This window comes from Colias croceus, chromosome 11 (genome assembly GCF_905220415.1).
Source record: "Colias croceus chromosome 11, ilColCroc2.1".
NCBI lineage: Eukaryota > Metazoa > Arthropoda > Insecta > Lepidoptera > Pieridae > Colias > Colias croceus.
Window position 1 is genome coordinate 7,678,247 of NC_059547.1, and position 24,965 is coordinate 7,703,211.

At 35.6% G+C, this 24,965-nt stretch overlaps 2 protein-coding genes across 3 annotated transcripts; one reads left to right on the top strand and one right to left on the bottom strand.

Moving 5' to 3' along the window:
* Nucleotides 1–2: 2 nt before the first annotated feature.
* On the bottom strand, nt 3–24,607 carry LOC123695830 (zinc finger transcription factor Trps1). The gene is made up of 9 exons (XM_045641769.1): nt 24,286–24,607; nt 23,487–23,639; nt 14,967–15,728; nt 13,878–13,989; nt 11,657–11,790; nt 4,822–4,962; nt 4,033–4,303; nt 3,445–3,659; nt 3–307 (listed from the first exon to the last, which is right to left on the bottom strand). Exons 1-9 carry the CDS (start codon nt 24,436–24,438, stop codon nt 227–229), a joined length of 2,022 nt encoding a protein of 673 aa, XP_045497725.1. The 5' UTR covers nt 24,439–24,607; the 3' UTR covers nt 3–226.
* LOC123695837 (phospholipase A2 inhibitor beta-like) lies at nt 5,835–23,467 on the top strand. 2 transcript variants are annotated; one of them, XM_045641778.1, is made up of 8 exons: nt 5,835–6,059; nt 16,023–16,194; nt 16,635–16,817; nt 17,337–17,560; nt 18,605–18,803; nt 20,820–20,998; nt 21,900–22,069; nt 23,081–23,467. In XM_045641778.1, the coding sequence occupies exons 1-8, from the start codon at nt 6,027–6,029 to the stop codon at nt 23,355–23,357; spliced, it is 1,437 nt and encodes a 478-aa protein (XP_045497734.1). In that variant the 5' UTR covers nt 5,835–6,026; the 3' UTR covers nt 23,358–23,467. The 2 variants fall into 2 exon arrangements, with proteins under 2 accessions (XP_045497734.1, XP_045497735.1); XM_045641779.1 differs by lacking the exon at nt 5,835–6,059 and adding an exon at nt 15,688–15,937.
* Nucleotides 24,608–24,965: the final 358 nt, after the last annotated feature.

The window sequence follows — 24,965 nt, forward strand, 5'->3', positions numbered from 1 at the left end:
TGTTACTATTGAAAACCAAAAGTAAAACGGTGTAATTTTTCGATAACGAAACTTTTATGAAGAATAATAAATGTCATCTGTCAAAACGCGGCTGTTTAAAAATATTCCAAATATAAACTAAAATTGTTTGTCTATGGTATGAGTAACTGGCCGTTTGTACACGGGTGCATGTGTGAGTGTTGTTCGAAAATGGAATACGTTAAGTAAACGTGGATATCGTGTTAAGTCAATGCGTCTCTTCCGCGGCCACGTGACTCGCCACGAGGTTCAGCGGCGCCTCGTCGTAGTCCGGCATGCCGCGGCCCATCTGTGGAGGAAAGATGAGTTTCAGTTAAAAAAATCAAGACAGAAATGCTACTAAAGATTTGGTCGTGTTATGTCTCCATAATTGTTGTGTTCAAAATGTCTTCGTTAGCTACATTATTCCTGAGTGAAATCCTACAGATTAATATAAACGCGAAAGTTTGTAAGAATTTATGTATCGTACTCTTTCCGGCAAAATAAATGTATCGGTATGGATGACACAGAACAGTAAAAACTAATAGAAGTGCTATAATGTCATAATTAGTATGAAAACCAGTGTCGCCAAACCCACACATTTAAATCGATAGTTATACAGTACACTACAAGTAAACTATGCCTTTGATTGGACAGCTTAATTTGAGTAAAAACTGACTTAGGTTATAAATTCAGCATTTCAATATGTACCCTAACGCACCCTGTTACGGTTTATTTTAATATAACATCTCTAGGCATATTAGCTGTTTTGTTTCTCTTTGCTCAGAAATTCCAAATTCGAAAACATTCAGCTACTCCACAACAGAGGGCGTTAGTTTTCGATACATATAACTTTGAACCTCAACACATAAAGATAAGGTTGAAATTTGTATCACTCTACATTAATGACATTAACTTGATGCTATGCTCTAAGGGATGTCAGTCTTGTTATCGATAATTCACAAATAAATATTTTTTTGTGCATTTTTTTTGCTTTCTATTATATGAGTATAGTATAATGTGTCACATTTTGGAGTATGTTTATTACTACTAAGTACGTCTTTTCATATTATTATATTTTAATAAAAAACGGAATAGAATAGTATAAATCTATATTTACAAAATACAAACAGAAATTATGCATTATTTTAAATCTTGGAACTGCCGTAGGTTTGATGTATCGGTGGCCTTTGTTAGACTGCTTAGTGCTGTACGGCATCCAGTTAACTCGTCACGTTGCATTTATCCATTTCTCTTTTAAATTAGCCTCTTTGGAAAATCTATAAATAAATAGGACTAATGAAAGCTAAGGAAAAATAAAATAAAATTTAATATTTTATAGTGATTGTCTTTTCTAAAGTATCGATACTGTCGATATGCGCCACATGCATCACTAATCCGACATTCGTTTGTTTATTGCAATAATATTCCAGAAAGTCTTGTGTGCTGTTCAATCTATATTAGTACTAATTTCTTATGGATTAAGGTTCATTTTGACTTAATATTTTTATAAATTTTTGACAAATTACGACAAGCTAAGTTATAACATAAAATATATTTAAAATAAATTAAAATAAGACTTACCGATGGTATGAAATGCCTCCATTGCTGATATTATTGTGTCTGCTATCATTTTTGGTCTCTAATACAAAACAACACGTCCTTATTAATGAATAAATATGGAAAAAAGGTTTGACAGCTGACAACCGACTCGAATATTTTTCTGCGCACAACTGAGAGCAAGTTAGGCGATCTTACCTTACTAGTGACACGTGGGCCACGCCCACATCACACTTCTATTAGTTTTTACTGTTCTGTGATGGATGACGAAGACGAGGGATCCAATTATTTATTTATTTAATACTAGAAACGATATTAACCCCTTATTGCATGAATTATTAAGGAGATGAAATAAAAATTATTTTTTTGCAAAAAAGTGTTTATTAGACCTTACATTATGAGATCAAATTGAGAAAAAAAATTATTTACTTATATTATAGAAAATATATAACGGCGCCATATATGGACTCGTATGCAGTGTTTGTTGTATTTTTTCTGTCATATATGGCTTCGTATGCAATTAGAAAAAAGTAACTAATTAATAAAATAAAAACATATTCCGGATTAATTTCACACACACGGTTGCTAAGCCCCAAACTAAACTTAAGCTTGTATCCTGAATGCTTAGTCAACTGATATGCTACATATACTTTACATAAATCCTATCCTACTTATATTATAAATTCGAAAGTTTGTGAGGGTGGATGTATGTGTATGTGTTTGTTTGTTACTGTTTCACGCAAATACTACTGAACCGACTTCTATGAAATTTAGCACACATAATATAGAGGGTAACTTGGACTAACACATAGGATAGGTTTTATCCCGAAAATCCCACGGGAACGGGAACTATGCGGGGTTTTCTTTGAAAACGCGGGCGAGGCCGCGGGCGAAATGTTAGTACTTTATATGGATACCTAAATAACACCCAGAATCACAGCCAACTTATACTTCGTGAAATTGCTTAAAACAATTACGTTTGTCATTATAACATAAAAACACGTTATATTTTTCACATAACGTGAAGGAACGAAATTGGAACAATATAGGCATAGCTGACGGGCGTTCTTCTTCCAAATTCGGTAATGACTAATCCCATCAGACCGTACAGAATCAAAGTGAAAATCTAGATGTCCTGCAGGAGTTTTTCGTAGCTTTTTTGCGGTAATTGGCGAGTCAGAAATACTGAGGAGACTCCAGAGATGCCGATGTTTCTAAGTTTTTGAGAGACGACCACGTCTTTTGGTAATAAGAGCTTTCCCTGACTTTCGCATTTGCTCTGAAACGGCTAATTAAAAATCATACAGTGGCATATAGCATGAGTCTGTATTTATTGATGATGATATAATATTTACATGCTTAGCATAGTGAGATAAAAGTGTCTAGGATTGATACTGGAACAATCAGTGAAAGTATCCTTGAATGCTGTGCTTGAATGCATACCCAGCCACATATGACATAATATATTTTGGACGGAATGCATACGAAGCCAAATATGACAGATTTGGAAAAGTACAAAAAAACATGATTAAAGCAAAAAAACAACCTAACCAAATGTTTTACCTTATTTTAGAAAGACTAAAGAATGAAGAAATATTTTTTTTTCATGGCTTTACTCACCTTTTTGATATTGAAATCTTAATTTGAAAATCACGGTTTTTTCCGCGCACCCAAACCGTCGCACGCGCTAGACTAAATCTATAATATATCTGATGGATAATATTTACACTGTATAAATTAATTACATTCCAATTCTCGATGAAATGCTGTTTAAGATGTAAGGTAGTTTTTTTAGATATTGTTTATAGTTAGCCTATAAAAAATTCATAAACTTCGTCGTCCATATATGGCTCTGTATGCGGTAAGGGGTTAATTTTATTTAGTGACCTGCGTCCGGTGCGCGGTGTGCGCGTGCAGCGCGGCCAGCAGGTGCGGCTGCAACTGGCGGCGCAGCGCGCTCAGCACCGCCTCCTCCGCGCCCTCGCCCCCCGCACTAACCGCCGCGCCCCCCGCACTCCCGCTCACTGCACCCCCCGCGCCCGCGCCCGCTACCTCGCCCCCCTCGACACTGTCCACCGCACCTCCGCTGCCACCTCGCCGTCCTGCAATACGTCACACAAGATTTTGTTGAATTATTCATATTATGCATACTATGATTACGTCTCTAAATTCAAAGACCGTTTAAACTGATGAATACTTTGTAGTTAAATTATATAAGGCGATAGTGTGACTTGAATTAAAAATAATCTAAGAACTGACCATTCATTGATAACTTAAAAAATGACACATGGCTATTTATTCAAATGTGGGTAGTTGTGAACAATGATTGATTTAACAATGTTTGAGCACCAACCAACCGCACAATCGCTGTAAAATCTCAATGATGCGTACACAATCAGCGTCACTACAAACAGTACACACTAACACAAATCTATCTTCCGCAACCTTCCACTACACAAACACACAAACACTCACTGGATCGCGCCGACTTGACTTCGTGCCGGGGCCGGCGGCGGCGCGTGTGTATGGTGTCGCGGCGCATGGCCGTGGGGCGCGGCACGCCGTGCAGCTTGTAGTACAGCCCGCACGCGTTGCACACCATCTCGCCGCGCGCGTCCCGCCGCCAGATGGTGGTCGTGTGCGTGCCGCAGTTGGTGCAGGACAGTTCGACGCGACCACCCCCCGCCCCCGCGTTCGCGCCCGCCCCGCCGGACCGCGCCGCGTTCGATGCCGCGTCTGACGCTTCCTGTAGTGAAAAGTTGTTGCAATGATATCTGCTTTCATCTCATTGATAAGGGAAAGTGACATACTAATGTCAAATTTTACTACTTAAATTCAAGTTAAAAATTTTCACTTCCATCAACAGTTCGTATGAATGCCTACTTTTTAACCGACTTCAAAAAAGGAGAAGGTTATCAATTCCTCCGGTATATTTGTATCATACTCTTGAAATGTGAAAATTTTGTGAATTTCATAATTCAAAAATTTTTTTTGAATATTTATTCTAAGTAAGTATATGTATTTTAATCAAATTTTTGAATAACTTTTACTGATGAATCCCAACACACAACTAGCTCTACAGTAAAAAGCATTCTTCATATTTACTTATCAAGACTACGATAATCTAAAAAATGTATTTCTAAATTATATGTGAAAAAGTAACAATCATCTATCGTATAATAATATTCTTATCAAAAAATTATATTGTAAAACCCCTTTCCAACTACCGGAGGATTCATTTTAAACTAGGCATAAAAAACTCACATTATCATTCGCAATCGGCCACGTGACATGTTGCTCTTGCAGCGGCTGCGCGCGCGCGGGACAGCTCTGTTTCCTGCGCGCCGTGCCGCCCGCCCCGCCCGCACCGGACCCGCCGCGACCTGGGCTCGGCCAGTCGCCGTTCTGAAATCGGTGATTTTTTTTACTTGGGATTGCAATTGTTGACTCATTTTAATATTTTTTAGTCGCTCATATCTAAGGAATTCAATGTAACTCATCATAGAAATTATGATTAGTAACATTTATTTTGAAAACTTATTGAAAAATTCCTACTTTTCCTATAGAATGGACCGCATCTATTGCATGGTTAAGATTTCCAATGTTATTTTGAAAATTTCACTATTCATACAGTGTTAACTACATGCGACGTTAATAAACGTTCTCGTTAATAATTACGCCTATCAAAGGGCATAAGTATGGAAACAGTGCATTAAATATAACATTTTATGATAACACTGTAATAAGATTCTTGTAAATACAGATAATCATAAACTAATATTATTGCACGCTTGTTAAAACAATTGTCATATTTAACATTGTGTTAGTAAATAACGATACAACTGTATGCATTTTTATTTGCAAATGCAATAAAAGCGTTATAAATACAATATTAACTGCATATATATTGAATTTCCTCGTACTTAACAGTCATAACAACATTACATACGGAAGAACTTTTTATTTACTCGCCGCGTCCTGAATTCAAATTTTATAAAATAGTTTATTACTACATGTATCATTTATTGGAACATCCCATGGTAATTCTTTAAGAGAATGGTACATAAAAATTTTAATAACAATGCGAGAAAGATACACGTGTCCTTGCTAAGCGAGACAATCGATCTGTCGACAATAAAACTCAAAACAAATAGTTTATCGAGGTGTTTCATCTCGAGGAAAATGCTTTTTCACCTCGACGAAACGTCACGTAGGTACTAAAGAATATTATAAATGCATCCTCGTGTGTGTGATGTTTATCCATTGTTTATTATGTTTCGCGTGTTAGATTGTGGTGGTCGTGTTTTATAACAAATTATATTTAAATAGAACAAATTTTAATTTAATCATGTCGATTATTTAACAAACTCAAATACATGAATTATTTATTTAATAAAACAAAAATATATTTATGTGGAAATCTATAGAGACAGATTTCAAATATAGTTGTGTAATTTACTTTTCAAGAGATGCTTTTTCATAAAACTATGAAACAAAATAATGTAAGTATAAATTTTATTTTGTTTTAATTAAAGTTTATTTTATCATATCATAGACTTGAACGTCCTTGTAATTTCAAAGTAAATACTATTGGAAAACCCAAACAACTTTAACAATAGGCTTTGCAGTTGTTTGTACTCTATGCATATATTTACATACTGAAATATGGTTGTATTATTTTATAGCACTATTTATTCATCACAGTATAGAAAAATATCTTAGAACGTATTTCTACTTAAAAGTTCATTTAAAATTTCTGCGTGTTATCAAATACTGCGTTTTAATAAATAGTTGTAAGAAAAACATATATACCGGCCGAATTGATAACCTCCTCTTTTTAAAGTGAAACTTTTATTACATCGCCTCAAACTTTTTGGTCTGTGTAGCGCATGTCGCGTGTATCGCGGCAACCGAGTAGGTATTACCTACTCGGCACGCGACATGCGCTACACAAAGCAGTGTTCCGAACCGTTCGAACAATTTCATTTTACCGGGGTTTCATAAAACCACACCCTTGGATATGTCGCCATGACCTCACCTTCACCGAGTAGGCCGAGTAGGTAGACCATACCTATTACCGAGTAGACCAAGTAGACTGCACCTTCGAGTAGACCAAACCTATTACCGAGTAGACGAAGTAGACCGCTCCTTCGAGTAAACCAAACCTATTACCGAGTAGACCAATTAGACCGCACCTTCGAGTAGACCATACCTATTACCGAGTAGACCAAGTAGACCGCACCTTCGAGTAGACCAAACCTATTACCGAGTAGACCAAGTAGACCGCACCTTCACCGATTAGTCCAAGTACTATTACCGAGTAGACCAAGTAGACCGCATATTCGAGTAGACCAAACCTATTACTAAGTAGACCAATAAGACCGCTCCGTCGAGTAGACCATACCTACTACCGAGTAGACCAATTAGACCGCTCCTTCGAGTAGACCATACCTATTACCAAGTAGACCAAGTAGACCGCTCCTTCGAGTAGACCATACCTATTACCGAGTAGACCAAGTAGACCATACCTATTACCGAGTCGACCAAGTAGACCACACCTTCGAGTAGACTAATCCTATTGCCGAGTAGACCAAGTAGACCAATCCTGTTATCGAATAGACCAAGTAGACCACATCAATTTCAGAGTAGACCAAGTAGACCGCACCTTCACCGAGTAGACCAAGTATACCACACCAAATTCCGAGTAGACCAAGTATACCACACCAAATTCCGAGTAGAACAAGTAGACCGCACCTTCACAGAGAAGACCAAGTAGATCGCACCTTCACCGAGTAGACCAAGTAGACCGTACCTTCACCGAGTAGACCAAGTAGACCACACCAATTTCCGAGTAGACTACATCAATTTCCGAGTAGACCAAGTAGACCGCACATTCGAGTAGACCAAACCTATTACCGAGTAGACCAAGTAGACCGTACATTCGAGAAGACCAAACCTATTACCGAGTAGACCAATTAGACCGCTCCTTCGAGTAGACCATACCTAGATTACCAAGTAGACCAAGTAGACCGCACCTTCGAGTAGACCAAACCTATTACCGAGTAGACCAAGTAGACCGCACCGATTAGTCCAAGTAGACCAATCCTATTATCGAATAGACCAAGTAGACCACATCAATTTCCGAGTAGACCAAGTAGACCGCACCTTCGAGTAGACCAAACCTATTACCGAGTAGACCAAGTAGACCGCACCGATTAGTCCAAGTAGACCAATCCTATTATCGAATAGACCAAGTAGACCACATCAATTTCCGAGTAGACCAAGTAGACCGCACCTTCACCGAGTAGACCAAGTATACCACACCAAATTCCGAGTAGACCAAGTATACCACACCAAATTCCGAGTAGAACAAGTAGACCGCACTTTCATAGAGAAGACCAAGTAGACTGCACCTTCACCGAGTAGACCAAGTAGACCGTACCTTCACCGAGTAGACCAAGTAGACCACACCAATTTCCGAGTAGACTACAGCAATTTCCGAGTAGAACAAGTAGACCGCACTTTCACAGAGAAGACCAAGTAGACCGCACCTTCACCGAGTAGACCAAGTAGACCATACCTTCACCGAGTAGACCAAGTAGACCACACCAATTTCCGAGTAGACTACATCAATTTCCGAGTAGACCAAGTAGACCACACATTCGAGTAGACCAAACCTATTACCGAGTAGACCAAGTAGACCGTACATTCGAGGAGACCATACCTATTACCGAGTAGACCAAGTAGACCGTACATTCGAGGTGACCAAACCTATTACCGAGTAGACCAATTAGACCGCTCCTTCGAGTAGACCATACCTATTACCGAGTAGACCAAGTAGACCGCACCTAGATTACCAAGTAGACCAAGTAGACCGCACCTTCGAGTAGACCAAACCTATTACCGAGTAGAACAAGTAGATCGCACATTCGAGTAGACCATACCTATTACCGAGCAGACCAATTAGACCGCTCCTTCGAGTAGACCAATTAGGCCGCTCCTTCGAGTAGACCAATTAGACCGCTCCTTCGAGTAGACCAAAATGCATCGATCGAACCGTACGATAATAATTATCGTACAAATACGATAATTTTGTGCCTAAGTTTCACTTTTACCGTGGTTTCATAAAACCACACAACATTTTTTTTTGAAGTCGGTTAATTAAGGTAATGTAATAGAAATCTTTATTAATTAAAGCGCTCATAAAAATTGTCTGATTTAACACGTTAACTAGATACCACCTTGGAACGAAAATTGTTTTATATAATATGTAATGTTGATTCTCTAATTACATTTAAAATAATATTACATAAATATATAATACAATTTAAATAATTTAATATTAAATTCTGTGTATAAAAAGAAGGACTGCGGTGGTCTTAGATTATAATATTGTACTTCGAATTTCGGAGAATAAATACTGAGTCGAAGGCCTCCCATGATAAAGATTAAGATAAAATTTGATTATGAAAAATATCATTACATATTTGATTTAGCGGTTTTGTTGTATTGGTTCGCTTTTTCTGGTTTTGTCGTGTAGAGAGTCCGTATAAGATACACGTTTAAGTTTAATTTCTTTCTTTCTAAATTATGTCAACTTGCTGGTCTAGTCGAAACTGCCCTGATAAAGCAAGTAAAAAAAATAGTTGACAGCGCGTATTTCGCTGCGAAACCACGACTTAAAAACGGTTTTACCCATTGCTGATAACAACCCTGATAGCCTACTAGCTCCTTGCACAGGTTGATCCGAGATAAAAATAGCCTATGTTACCCGATAAAAATATGTAGATTGTAGACTTCGAATGGTAAAATAATTTTTGAAAATCGATTGTAATTTTTGAGTTTATTCTTTACTTACAAAAAATACTAATTTTCAAACTATTATCTGCATTGACGTATCATCAACTAATATAGTCCGTTTTCTTATGGGCATGCTTGTATGGAAAGGTATACATTTTTGAGTAAAGCAATGCCATTTGGTACGAATGTGGTTCTCGTCCACCTAAGCCCAAATCGCCCGGTAGCCAGTCTTTACTCCCCGGGAGACGGGAGGGAGGGGGGGTTATAGAACAGAGCGCCCGCCGCTCCGAAAAAAAATTCTGTCGGAGCCATTTGGACCTTTGAGTCGAGTTTGGTATCGTTTTCAGGTAACTAGATAATGCCTGATTCATTCCCCATACCAGTTTTTTAGGGTTCTCTAGCAAAATATGTCACAATCCTTAAAATAATGAACTTTTGGTAGTGGCAAAATCCAAACAAACCAGTATATTTTATATTTTTGTATCAAACCTGGTTTATAAAAAAATACTGTCTGAAAGGCCATTTAATGCAGATTATAAAAACATTAACATTTAATATATATTTTACCATTTTCAATGTAAAATAAATTATAGAAAGTATAGTAACGCTCGTTAGCGCAGCATAGGGGACGGCTAAAAGACCCGAAAAATAAGCGATACTAACAAACAAAAACCAGCCAAGTGCGAGTCTGACTTTTTCATCGAGTGTTTCGTACTTATTTGTCCCATACCATGTTAACATGTTTGTTGTTAGCTTATTTTTCGGGTCTTTTAGCCGTCCCCAATGCTGCGCTAACGAGCGTTACTATACTTTCTATAATTTATTTTACATTGAAAATGGTAAAATATATATTAAATGTTAATGTTTTTATAATCTGCATTAAATGGCCTTTCAGACAGTATTTTTTTATAAACCAGGTTTGATACAAAAATATAAAAATATACTGGTTTGTTTGGATTTTGCCACTACCAAAAGTTCATTATTTTAAGGATTGTGACATATTTTGCTAGGGAACCCTAAAAAACTGGTATGGGGAATGAATCAGGCATTATCTAGTTACCTGAAAACGATACCAAACTCGACTCAAAGGTCCAAATGGCTCCGACAGAATTTTTTTTCGGAGCGGCGAGCGCTCTGTTCTATAACCCCCCCTCCCTCCCGTCTCCCGGGGAGTAAAGACTGGCTACCGGGCGATTTGGGCTTAGGTGGACGAGAACAACATTCGTACCAAATGGCATTGCTTTACTCAAAAATGTATACCTTTTCCCATAAGAAAACGGACTAATAGAACTACGCTCAAAAATTTTATGAAGCAAAACTCCGCCTATGCGTCTGTTAAGCAGAGTTTTCTATAGTCGAGCCAATTTAATAGGCAACATTCGACGTCTATCAATTTTATCTTCGAAGAGAGGTAACCTGCTTAAAAACATCGATTAAAGTGAATTAATCGATATGGATTTTTTAATTTATGATGATTTTTTATTCACAAGTAATCAATGCATTCGATTCTAGATGTCAGATTTCGATTTTCAGAGTAACGTCTCTGGTATTTAAAAAGAAAAAAAGTTTATTGACACAAAATTGTAGCGACGTCAGTTCTTCAATTCAGAAATTGTTTATTATGTTTAGTATGGTTTATCAGTAAAATGAAATCTTAAAATTACTTGTATCGGTCATTATTCCTATAAATATGTAATCATAATTGAAAAAAGTTAAGCAAATGTGCAGTTCTAACAAAACGAAATATCATGTTATTCTATGTCGTCGTTACTAGGTTACGTTGTTGAATTTTGTTGAACTGTCAAATGTTGCCTATTAAAATGGCACTTCTATAATGTGCGATATACGACTTTGAACATTCCTAAATTCCGGAAGTAGGGTGTATGTTTGAAAAAAATATATTTGTACAAAAAACACAGCCGCTGGAACATATTTTGACGAACTTTTAACAGGTGCTTGCGAGTCTAGTTGTTTATATGTTATTGTTGTTTTATCTATTCCTGTTTGTTTTGTTGTTTTTTTAGTGCATCGTTGTATCAGTGTAGATTTGACGCAAATTTTTCATATACCATCTGTCACTTAACAGATGAAGAATAGCCTACACAGAACATATTCGCGACGAAATTGGCTATTACTACCATACTGGCGAAACAGCGCCATTGCCCGTGTGCTTGCTGTTTATTAGCCGCCGGAATTTATGCGATATTTATCTACCACGACTTGCACACTGTACCTGTCACTCACCTGACAGATAATCTGTACCTGTCACTCACCTGAAAGACTATTTCTCCATACATACCGGTGAAACAGCCCCGTTGGGCAGTAGCGCGGCGGGCAGAGGCGACGTGTTGGCGCGCAGCGGCGACACCGTCATGCCCGTGTGCTTGCTGTTTATTAGCCGCCGGAGCAACTGTGTCGTTTCTCCACCACGACCTGATAATAAGTAATAACGTATAGTGGAATTAAATGTCAATTGGTTCTTTTTAACCGACTTCAAAAAAAGGAGGAGGTTATCAATTCGGCCGGTTTTTTTTAATGTATGTACACCGATTACTCCGAGGTTTCTGAACCGATTTACGTGATTCTTTTTTTGTTCGATGCGGGATGGTGTCGAATTTATCTCATAAAAATTTTATTCGGATAGGCCCAGTAGTTTTTATTTTATGAACATTTTTGTCTGTATTTGTAAATGTTGCAAGTGCAAGTTTGAAGTCGGTTGTTTTTAACGCAGTTATCACTTGTTTATTATTTTTTGTTAGCAATCTTGAAATATAAAGGGCATGTAGGGCTTTTTTTATAAAAATTAAAACCCTCGAATATATTGAAGCCATGGGTCATTCGATTCGCTATAGTTTGTTCTTTTGTAAAAACGAAGCTACTCAACAATTAGTGATTCTTATGTATGTATCTAGACACGCGGCAGCGTGTCAAGCCGAGTTCAAGCGAAGAGAACTGGCGAGCAGCAGCCGTGTGTATATTTACACGAACCATTTCGAGCCACTTTTCACCCCCTTATAACTCGAAAACTATTTAAGTTATATAAACCAAATTTGGTACATATCAAGAGGACCTCAAGATAAACAAGAACCTTAAATTTCATAAATACAGATTAAACAGTTGCGTAGATATTAATATCCAAAAATCGCAATTTTTAAGACTGACTGACTTATAGACATATACAAAACCTAACCCACTTCCAGATGACCTAGAAAGTTCAAATTTTGTAATCAACTAGGTAATAGTGAGTGTACAAAGGAAAAAATCAGAAAATACTGAATTTATTTGTATTTAATTTTTTTTTCAATGACATAAATTTTGTTTGTATGGAAAAATGGAAAAGTTTAAAAAAAAAGAAAATAGTATATTTACCTTACTAGTCTTAAAAAATAGATCAAAACTAATCAGTGGCCGAAAAAAATTTTGAAATCCATCAATAAATGACTGAGATATAGATTATTGAAGTTTACATATTTTAGGACGAAACATCTGTAGATTCGAAGCGCCTCTGACATCACACTCACTCGCGCTAGTATCGCTAGGGCGGATTACTTCGATTGCATGATTTCTTTATTCAAAACTGTTATTAAACGTAAAATAAAAGAAAATTGTAATAAAAATCCCACCAAAAACATAAATGTAAAATTTGGAGCCGAGTTCAATCGTTGACTTAATTTGCCAAAAAAAGAAATGAGATCTAAATGTGTGCCAAGTTCTGCAGACAGTCCAGAAATTTATTTACAAAGATGTATTAAGTTCTTAGGTTGACTGAAAACTCAATTGTTTTATTTTCCCTTAGAGAACAATGTTTATTCCAAAATATAACTTTTTAAATTTGAATAATATAATTATTTTCACAAAGCAAACAACTAATGACCTATTGAACCCCATAATTTGATGAGGCTAGTTTTACATACTGTTTATATTTTGTGAGGTTCTAAAAACTAGCCTCATTAAATTATGGGGTTCAATAGGTCATTAGTTGTTTGCTTTGTGAAAATAATTATATTATTCAAATTTAAAAAGTTATATTTTGGAATAAACATTGTTCTCTAAGGGAAAATAAAACAATTGAGTTTTCAGTCAACCTAAGAACTTAATACATCTTTGTAAATAAATTTCTGGACTGTCTGCAGAACTTGGCACACATTTAGATCTCATTTCTTTTTTTGGCAAATTAAGTCAACGATTGAACTCGGCTCCAAATTTTACATTTATGTTTTTGGTGGGATTATGATGACATCAAATTTAAGGGCAATTGGTCTAAACTCGGGTGGATTTGGTCCAACGCCTAGTCTAGCCACATTTACGTAAAGGGCATAGAATCAAGTGGAACATGATAAAAATGAAGTTTCCATTACTTTTTAGAGCCCTTATTACACAATCATCTTGTACATATATGCTAATTGCTATGCAAATTTATTGGACAACAATGTATAATTAACCTAATAAATTTCTCTTCTGATTAACTTTTTTTTAATTATAATTTGTTCCAAATATCACTTCGTAAATAGAAATCTCACCGTTCTGTTTATGTAACGCGTGCCATAACGATTCCTTTTCGGTTTCACTTTCGTGCGGCGGTTTCGGTGACGATTGCGCTGACGGCACCGACTGGGTTTCCTCGGGATCGTCCTGAAATTTTATAATATGGCCAATGTAGTTACATTAATTAATAAATTATTCAATTTGACATTATAGGCTTAGAAAATATTTTGTGTATAAAAAGATATGTTCCGTTTTTATGCACTTTATACACTATATTAGTAATATCGGACATCATCTTTAACTCGTAACAACAAGGTCATATTGTAAATTCTAAAATAATTACAGTATGAAAATGTTTTGAAAATATGCGATTATTTTTTTATTTTATTAAAAACGATAATAAATGTATTTAATCTATATTAATATTATAAAGTTGAAGAGTTTGCTTGTATGTTTGAACGCGCTAATCTCGGGAACTACTGGTCCGAATTGAAAAATTTTTTCGGTGTTAGATAGCCTATTTATCGAGGAAGGTTATAGGCTATATCACGCTACGGTCTACGACCGACAGGAGTGGAGCCACGGGGGTGAAACCGCGCGGAGCAGCTAGTAAAAAATATATTTACTATCGTGCTTTATTTTACAATCGCGTAAAAAATTAAAGAAGAAAAAATGAGAATAAGAAAATAGAAGAAATTAGTCGTTATCATATTAGATTTAGATGGCTATATACCTAAATAATTTAATAACCATACCTTATAAATAAAAACTATTAGAGGCAGTTTCATCCGTATAATAAACATTAATCAATATGTTTATACCTTAATGGATAAAGTAATTATAGACCATTCTAATAATACCGGTGATAATCACGTGGAAGGTACACAGACGGACATAGAATTATTTGCATAGGTCATTACCACACGCCTACAAATTATATTCAACATAATTGATACAATACACTATCTGTCGGCCTCGAGAGTATGGAAATACTTCAGTTAGTCAATATATTTTGGTTAAACGATACATAATAAAATAAATTGTTAGTGACCGTATCATGGAGAGGAAAGGTAGACAGTGAACTATTTTGTGGGAAAAACTGATTAGTGTTCATGTTCAATTACCTGCGACACCTCCGATATATCCATCTGTAGCCTGTCTGGGTCGGATCCGCTGCTGCTTTGACTGCACTCCTCATACACCGAATTCTCCTTCGCCGGTTTCGTTCTCACGCACGCCCTCGCGTACACGTGCTGCTTGTATTCATCCGCGAAACTTGACATTTTGTTGCTCGTAATTGTTCTATGTACATATGCGTTCGCCTCCCGTTCCTGCTCGTTCGGATCCAGGTACTCGTTCTTGGCTGAGCTGTAGAGCGACAAGTCCATTTCCTTGTTGTGCTCATCGTTGCTGCCCAGACTGGTGACGCTCTGCGGCGCGTTGTGCGTGTACGGCTCGTCGACGTACTCCTGCTTGTAGTCCGCGGCGCAGGGCACGTGCGTCTTGTCAATCACGCTCGTATAGTTAGGCGGATAGTTATGAGATTCCTCGTTTTCCCGCTGAGCGACCGCGACAGCCTTGCTTATTATATCGATGACTGTATTGCAGTGCATTACTTCTCTCGCCCTGTCCGAAGGCGGTAAACTTACTGTTTTGAACATTATGTTCGGACTCTCCTCGGGTTTGACGACATATTTTGTTGGATCGTAATTTTTAATTTGAAGAAGTGTAACCGCCGCCTGCCGACTCTCCAAGTTTTTCATCTCCTCCGTCGAATCCGGTGACCCGATTTCGGCGTATTTGTTCTTTGTTGCGTGATCGTAATCATTATCGTTCAATGGTTTAATTATTTCTTCCAGTTTGTCGGCCGTTATGCTGAGGACTTCCTAAAAATAAAGAACAATGTTTGTACATCGCTTGTATTTGTTACACGATATCACAAATAAACGTTAACCAATGAGGCGCCACTGTTTCATATCTCTTATGATATCACTTGCCTCCTATGTGATAAGATAATAATAGATCTTTGTATGGTGTACGAGCAGTGTCCTTTCTAATTTTGAAGAAAATGTACTTTCTACGTGATGTACCCGAAGTGAGTAATGTAAAGACAATCGCCCTAGGCTTAATGGTGCGTGTATCCACGAATTACATAAGATAATGGTGTTTCTTTGTTGTAGGTGTTAGTGATATTAAGTGTCCTAGTTTATGGATCTCACGCGCAAGGCGAAAAGAAGAGCCCCTGTGATATATTTGTTCAAGATGTAAACAATCTAACATTGAATTGTTCGCGGCGAAACATTGATAAAATTCCACTTTGGCCTGAGGAAATTAAAGGTCTAGGAGAAAAAGGTACCTCTTGTGTCTACGAATTATATTATGTTCTTATCTAATTATGTAATTAAAATTATATTAAACTAATTGTCTTTTAAACAATGTTGTGCAATTTAAAATTGATAAAGATTATAGAGGCTTAATATAAATGGGTGAATAGTGGAATAAATTGAAGACTGAATCATATCGCGAAATGTGATAAGAAGCATAACAATGACAGCAGCCCACATATCCACAGCAAACTTATAATGGATTGAGAACGTACTTTATTTACAATTTTTATCACTTCGCGTTCGGTGTTTAGTATTTACGTTAACTGCATTCTAAACTACCGCTTATTATATTTATATATTGTTCAAAAATCAAAATAGGATAATTATACCCTTAGAATTATACCGGAGTTATGATATTACTTGTACGCATCGTCCATATTGTTTAATGATTTGTTTTTTTTTCAGATAGCCATGTACTCATAACGTTCTTTAACAACAGTATAACAAATGTCACACAATTGTCCCCCGTGCCAGGCAACAAAATTGCAATTAGCTTCAAATCTAATAAAATCGTTGAAATAGAAGATGACGCTTTCAGAAAAATTGATCGGATGGTATACTTGGACCTGAGCAAAAATTCTATTTCGGGTAATATTTTAATCACAATAAGTATATGTTTATTATTTTAAAATAATATATTCACTAAATAACTTATAAAGGAAGTTGGAGGAAGAAGGAAGTTGAGTTAGAAGGAGTTGTTTTAGAGGAAAACATTATAAAAATTGTAAACATTAAAGCTGCCATTTTAGATATTAACTCGGATTATGAACTGAGTTATGAACAACTATTCATCTATACAAATATTATAAAGAGGAAAGGTTTGATTTTTTGTTTGTTTGTTTGTTTGTATGAATTGAATAGGCTCCGAAACTACTTGGCAGATTTGAAAAATTCTTTCACCATTCGAAAGCTACATTATCCACGAGTAACATAGGCTAGGTTTTATCCCTGAAATCCCACGGGAACGGGAACTATGCGGGTTTTTCTTTGAAAACGCGGGCGAAGCCGCGGGCGGAAAGCTAGTCATATCATAAAATATTAAAGTAAGCCAAGGCGAACCAGAACTATCATAACAATCTATTAAATAAAAACAATATCATTTTGCAGGAGAAGTGTTACGGAGCGAAATATTCCAAGGACCATATAATAATGGGGTGTACAGTGACATTGCCCTAGAGACTTTGAATCTGGGCTTCAACGAGATTCATTCCTTGGACAGATATCTGTTCCAATATACACCGAATTTGACGAGGCTCTACCTTAACAACAACCCAATAGAAATCCTAGATCATGTGACTATAATTGCTTTGTCAAGCGCGACCAAACTCGAGGTAGGTGGTTTTTTCTTTGTACGAAAGCAGGACAATTGTGCAAACGTGTCACCTGATAGGAAGCAGTCAATGTCTCCGAAACATACGCAAAAAGTCGTCCAAAAATTATTAACAACGAGAAGTAGTGCATTTTGGGAAAGCCGATTTGCACGACAACAAGTTTCGAGAGTTTAATAAAGCTCAAAATCTACAGAACACGGTTTGGTATAAACTTGTATGCTATCAATTAGTTATGAGAAAAAAATTATGTTTGCGTATATCCTCACTCACGATCTACTGATAATAGTCAAATTATCATTTCCACATACGTTAATTCCCAATTATTAAATTCTCAATTATAATGGGTCATTTTTAAATCCCATCATGATTTTTAAAGTATCTACTATCATGACATACATTTTGCAGATGATGGATGATGATAAATCGTCTGTTCTAATGTGTATCTAAACTGAATGCGCGATAAACACTAGCGTAGTGTTGTCGTGATGGCGTCGTATCAATCAGTGATAACCAGGAAAGCATACATATCCATATTTGTAAACAAAATACTTGATTATAGTTTAGACCTGTGGTTTAGACTCACACCTTGATATTCTATGAATTTCACCTGTCATGTCCATATGTATATTGCGTATTGTATAATGTATAGGCGTAGTTTGTAGATTTAAATTTTATACTTTGTACCCAACGAAACGTAGTACAACAGATTGGTGTGTAAGTGACTATATAGCTGATGTGTTATTATAATTTATACGAACCGAATATTATAATTTATATGTATATGGTACCAAAGGAACTATTTATTTTTGGGTACTACGCGATCGAAGCTGTACGTAGACGTGTATGATTAGTAATTAGATTTTCTTGGTACTTAAATGATAAAACCCATCCGAATACAGTTTCTTGTAAATAACAAATATCGTATCATATATTTCCTTTTAAAACATTTAATAAAGTACATAACGACACCGGAACAATCAACCTTTCACATGAATAAACAAGGTAAAGATTGAGCGAAACGATTAACATACATATTCCTTTTAGGTTCTCGACTTATCGAAGACGGACATCGACAACATACCGCTAGATGCGTTTAAGGGTCTCGTGAAGCTGCGGCAAATAGATCTGTCTGGGAACTTCTTCTTGAATGTCCCTGAGAGCCTGAGCATCGTCGGCAAAACTTTGCAGTACTTGACTTTCAACAACAATCCGATTATTGAGCTTAACGATGACAGTTTTGTAGGTACGTAATCTTACAACACAATACAGTACTATTACAAACTATAAAGGTATTGCTCATGCACAATACGTGGCCTAAGCTAACCTCACTATTAGAGGTTAGTCCATTGAAACATTTGGGGTTGCGTTTTTTAGAGAATGAAATTTAAAATTTTTTGATGTCTAGGGGGGTCAGTGTGAAGCTATCTCCAAGTTTGTGGGGTCACCACCCTTGTCCCATGGCCGCCATCTTGAAAATAGCGGTTGAAATGGTTTTTACGGCATATCTCTTAAACTATTTATCTGATTTAAAAAAAAAAATTAGCATTATTTGTTGGAAATTAAATTTAAAAAAAGGTTAGGCCAAAAAAATGTAACATTTTAATGGACTATAGTTCTTTTAGTTCCGTATGGTTGACTTACGCCTTTGCGTAAATGGTATAATATGTATGAATAAAAATTAAATATGACCTGCTTTTTGAGATATTATAGAGCAAAGGTGCGTATATTTATACACTTGTAACTAATTAATAGACTAAGTACGTCAAACGAATATGTTTTTATTTTATTGTGCAGAAAAAAATGTTAATACTTAACGTCTATGTTTTATCAAATATATTTTATTATATCAAATAAATAAGTTATCTAAGTAGACTATTAACGTCTTCTGAATCAATGATAGCGATACCAGCAAAATGTTACCACACATTTGAAGTGTCGTGGGAAATTACCTACGAGTTCAAATTATTACAACAAACTAAAATAACAAATATATATCAAAGATTTCCTCAAACAGCTGATAAACAACTTATAATTTTTATTGATTACAATGTTATTATTCACTGTAAGAGCGGAACCTCTAAAATTACTTAAATCCGCTTTAAAAAATTCCACGCTTCTCAAATATTATATTAATTCCATAAATAGCATAATATAGAAATTCGTTCCGCATGTATTAATATCTGAATCAACGAAATACAATTCTAATACGAACTTATATTACGTAAACACATTCTAATTACGAGAAGACGATCACCGAACTTTCTATTGGTGTAGTAAAACGCCAGTCAGCAACGTTACGTTATATCTACCTACCTGTCGAGAAACGAAAGCGGATCATGTATTATCAGATTTTCACTTAAATGCAAAACTTGGCTGATTAATCCTCGTCTCCGGAGTCCGGGTGATATTTCCCAAGATGCGGCAAAATACTTCGCTGACGAGTCATCCGCATTCGTCGGTGAGAAACGTAGAGATAAAATCGCTACGCTATGTCGGAAAACGAACCTTGAAATATTTAATAAGGTGAAGTGACTGATAAATCCACCTTGAAACGAAAGTAATAGGCGTTTTAAATGCCGATTTGCCTCCAAAATAGTTCCTCATTGACAATGTAGATAGTTTTAATATAATGACTCATTTCGAATATATCATTATCACGACTCGCATCGTTGTAGATTTGATGGTACATCTTGCTCGTGACGTAAATGATCTCGAAGCGTATCAGAGGATACTAACTATTCAGGATATACGTATTCCTTTAAAGATTTACTAAACACGATTTATATGTGGACGTGAGTATCAATTATTAGATGGACATTAATATTTCCGCGCATTGGCCAAAATATGCGTCATATCTTAGATCACGACTTTTTGCACCATTAGATTGAGATCGTAGTATATATGCTAATATCTATATGCTAATATCTGAGCTATTGGGCCCCTTCAGTTAACCGAGTACACTTATAGCATATTAACTGCCTTTGTTTTGAATGGATACATTAGATATGTAAAATAATAATTTACAAGAGCGTATTTTTCGTTAAGATTTGATGGTAATGTGAGATATACGTGGGGTTACGTTACAGCTTGGTCTACGTTTTCTATACGGTATCACTCAATAGAAGGCTCTACCTTCACTGGTTTTAGAACACGGTATTCTATTTCCTATGTTTTTTCTGGGTATCTGCTGGTCCGATCAAAATTATGAATGATAAAAAACGAAAAATAGTTTTAGTATAAAATTCTATGCATTTTACAGGATTAACAAATCTACTAGAATTAGAAGTTGGCGAAAACGAAAATCTTGAAGAAGTGAAACGCAGTACATTCTCGCCGCTCACTAAACTCCGAGTACTTCATCTCTGTCACAATAAAAATTTAAGATACATCAGTCACAATGCCTTCCGAGGACTTAAAGATAAATGGACGTTGAAAGAGGTAATAACAACAAACTTTGACATTTAAAGTTGTGTATTTTAAGCGATTATATACTGTAGAGAAGACAAACATATCAATGTTATAGTCTCGTCCTTTAAATCGCCATGATAATGTGGATGCCAAACTAATCTACCGCGACGTAATATCAAAACGTTCATAGTATGAAATCACGTTTGCCGACCTTCCTCGTTGTACTTTCTAGATATTATTTTTATGTTATGCGTGTTTTATAACTTCTATAATAATTGTGTAATTTTGTCTCGAAATGATTAAGTATAAAGATTCATATAGGCAATATCTTTAACGAACAAGGCTTTAGAATTCCTATAAAATCTGACATTGATTTTCACGTACGCAAACAAATCATAATCAGTAAATAAAGTATACAATGCGGTTTGGCCCAGTTTATATTTCTTACTTTACTTCAAATAAACTAGGTTAGCTGATCAATCAGTTTATATTTGTTTTGATAATACTCGATAGCTTGCAAAATTCATCCCGGAATTAGGACGTGCTTTTATCAAGCGATAGTATTCGAAGTTCCTAGTTAGATATTATCAAATACTTTTTGCGATATCTTTTTAACAAGTTTAATCTTTTATTAACCTCATTAGTATAAAATTTTTGTGCTAGTATTGAAATTTCTTCAATTGATTAATATAATGTACGCAAATAGTCTACCGAATAAATTTAAACGATTTCCGAGTAGTATTTTAGTTTAGGCTAGAATATTCCATTCCACCATAGTGAATACAATTGTAATAACTATTGGCTATCCATTCACAACTTTCAAGCTTTAAACAACATTCAACATTGTAACGACGGAATAGTTTTACTGTTATTGTTTCACATTCTAAGGACATGTAAATGCGACGTTTGAGCGTGCACTTTTCCTCAACAGGTATATCTCGATGACAATAACTTGAGCGAGCTCTCGACGGACCTTATGCCGTGGAACAAGTTAGAGGTGTTGGGCATGACGGGCAACAACTGGCTATGCAACTGTGATTTAGCTAATATTGTCACCAAACAGGACGCAGGATCAAAATTCAGAGCGGGAGAAATACCTTAGTGAGTATAACTTTCTGGTAGGAAGAGATAAAACGACGAAAATATGCCCCAAGTTGGCCTATTTTTAAAAAAGAATTACTATTTAGACTTAGGAAGATTTGAGCGTAATTCAAAATAAATCCGAAAATGAAATTATCTACAGAAAACAATATCATAACATTTTAAAACGTTTACTGCATTTAGCAGGATAAAAATTCGTTCTAATTGAACGATTCAATTAGAACCAATTTTTACAATTATTGTAATAATGTAAATTTTTACGAAAGCACTATTCTAACACTAACACTCCAAAGGTACATTAAATTCTGGAAATAGATCAGGCACATATATAGCAATATCCAATGCTTATACAGGCTGTCCCAAGAAGTAATGATATAACTGAAGCTGGGATGTAGAGGACCTAGAGGGCTATCTGAATCACCCCCAGGCCATCTTTTATGTGATTCAGTATATCACCATGTGACACCCTGTATAATATAAGCATCATCCAAGTTATCTACCCTCAGTTATCTTGCAAAAACTAAAAATAAATAGATATCAAGCAATATCTATGTGTAAATAAATGTCAATAAAAATAATGACTATATCAAAACAGACTAGCTGATGTAAGTGATGATTCAAGATGTTATTTAAATTGATCTGTGGATGTTAAAAATTCTTATGAATCTATATTTCTATGACAGTGTTGGTAGTATGAATGTGGTTTGAAATTTTTGGATCCTTGCTCATCTATGAATTCTTCTTGCATCTTAAGATTAGTAGAAAATAAACAAAATACTTATGTAATATTTATATAGTTTTCCTCATGAAGAAATAATTGGCTTTTTGTGATAAAAATATCCTGACAGAGATACATTAATATTTTTTCCAATGTATGAATATAAAAACAGATTTTCAGTGTTTAAGTTTAAAAAAATTCATATCATTATTTTAGGTTCCTAATAAACTCATGTTTACATTTTTTTAATAACTATAACTTGATAATATATCAATATGTGTATATTGTTACAGTTGTGCAGCACCTATGAGATTGAATGGAGCATTCATAACAAACATCACAGTGTCTTTCTGTCCCACATTTGACACTACTTTTGCAGCAAAGAGAGGATTCTCCTTCTCAGACTTGAGGCCAAAACATATTCTATGGAGCATTTTAGGTGTAGGAACAGTTGTTGGTATTGGCATGATTTGCGGAATACTTTTTAATGCCGCTAAAACTTGTTACAAGAAAAAATTTTGTCAACCAATTCGCTATATAAATATAAATTCGGAATCAAGTTTTGCCTAAGCAAAATACTACATTGTATTATAAACCGTTTAGATATAAAATTGCATTATATAAATATATAAATTTATGACTTATAATTATTTTAGAAATAAATATATTTTTGTTAAACATTTTATTTCTATTACTCACCTCCTTGGGGCCTGATATGGAATTCGCATACTGAAGAAATTGTTCCAATAATCTTTCAGACTTGTGTGATAGTTCTCTAAATGTATGAAACTCATCTAGTTTGTTAGCACAACTTCCACATACTACCTGTGGCAGCATGTCTTCTGGAGAAACCTAAAAAATACACATTCATCATTTATTTTGACTTAACAATAACTATATTAAGAGATGATGTGGCCAATGACCTTTCACAGACATAATCATAGATGTGATTCATCAAGTAGCTATCAGATTAAATAAAAATATAAGTTTATTCCTTGACTAGAGTATAACTTTAATATTCTGAGATCACATAAAAGGCAACTGCAGTTCCCCTATAAAATGCATGTCTATATTTAGTATTTATTGGTTCTCAAAATAGATACAGTAGCTGTTCAAAATAAGAGTGAAGTGAAGACAAGGAGAGCAAGGATGTGATTGCAAGTGTATGCATGTAGAGATGAGGGAGGCGAGGGCGCGAGGGGCGCAAGAGACCGCGGCTAGATAGGAGATCTCGTACGCTCCTTTGTTATCACCGCGCGGTCGCTGATATAGCGCCACCCGCCTTGCCTATCACTTCCAAGAACGACATTAGTCATACACTCGAGCACTCAACGCGTGGGCCGTAACATGATATCACAATGCGAAAATACCCAACACCCGCGAGAAAGTTAATGGCGCTTATCAGTATCCACAATCTTGTACGCTAATGCTTAACTTTCACATGAGAAAAACTCAGCTATTCGCTTTAAAATTACAAAATCAATGCACAATTATTTACCACTATTGACAAATATGTCATTATCATCTCGGAAAGCTGTGATTTATCCTTATCACGGTCGAATATTGGAAGTTTAACATCACTGCAATTATCGCCACAGAATGATAAACAAAGGCGACACACTGAATGGAACTTCGGCGGCAAGTTACACATATTTAGAAATCAAAACAGAGAAAAGATATCACAACGAAAGAAAACATTTAGAAATGAATCGCTTAACTAATTGAAAAATTATAAATATTTCTTGAAAAGATAACTCAGCATGCGATGATGTAGGATAAACCACATCGCGATTGTCAACCAAACGAACGAGCAAGCTACACACACATACACAAATACACCATTGTTTACGGTACGTTGAATATTGCGCGTGTAGGTATTAGTGGCGCTAGTAGTCTTCGACTTGACATTCTGATAAAAATGATAACGTTGTCAAAATGATTTCTGCTATCATTTTTATCAAGCGTAGGATATGAAAACAAATATTTTTGATAAATTAAGTAAATTATTATAAATATTTTTAAGATTACTGGAACTAATCTTTCATTGAATAATTAATCAGATTTCGAATGTACACACTATACCTACATTCTTGTTTTTGTTTTATAAATATCGCTAAAAATGTTAAGAACTAATTAAATTAGTGAAACAACTGGGTATATCTCGGGTTTATCTGAAAT

What these genes read in the sequence shown, in the direction of transcription:
- LOC123695830 (XM_045641769.1), bottom strand. Translation starts at nt 24,438, where the DNA reads ATGTGTAACTTGCCGCCGAAGTTCCATTCAGTGTGTCGCCTTTGTTTA. An exon ending in TGACATATTTGTCAATAGTG is followed by an intron (nt 23,640 to 24,285) that starts GTAAATAATTGT and finishes TGTATTTTTTAG; the next exon opens with GTTTCTCCAGAAGACATGCT. An exon ending in GGCCGATTGCGAATGATAAT is followed by an intron (nt 4,304 to 4,821) that starts GTGAGTTTTTTA and finishes TTTTCACTACAG; the next exon opens with GAAGCGTCAGACGCGGCATC.
- LOC123695837 (XM_045641778.1), top strand. Translation starts at nt 6,027, where the DNA reads ATGCTTTTTCATAAAACTATGAAACAAAATAAT. An exon ending in TAACGATGACAGTTTTGTAG is followed by an intron (nt 18,804 to 20,819) that starts GTACGTAATCTT and finishes TGCATTTTACAG; the next exon opens with GATTAACAAATCTACTAGAA. An exon ending in ATAAATGGACGTTGAAAGAG is followed by an intron (nt 20,999 to 21,899) that starts GTAATAACAACA and finishes TTTCCTCAACAG; the next exon opens with GTATATCTCGATGACAATAA.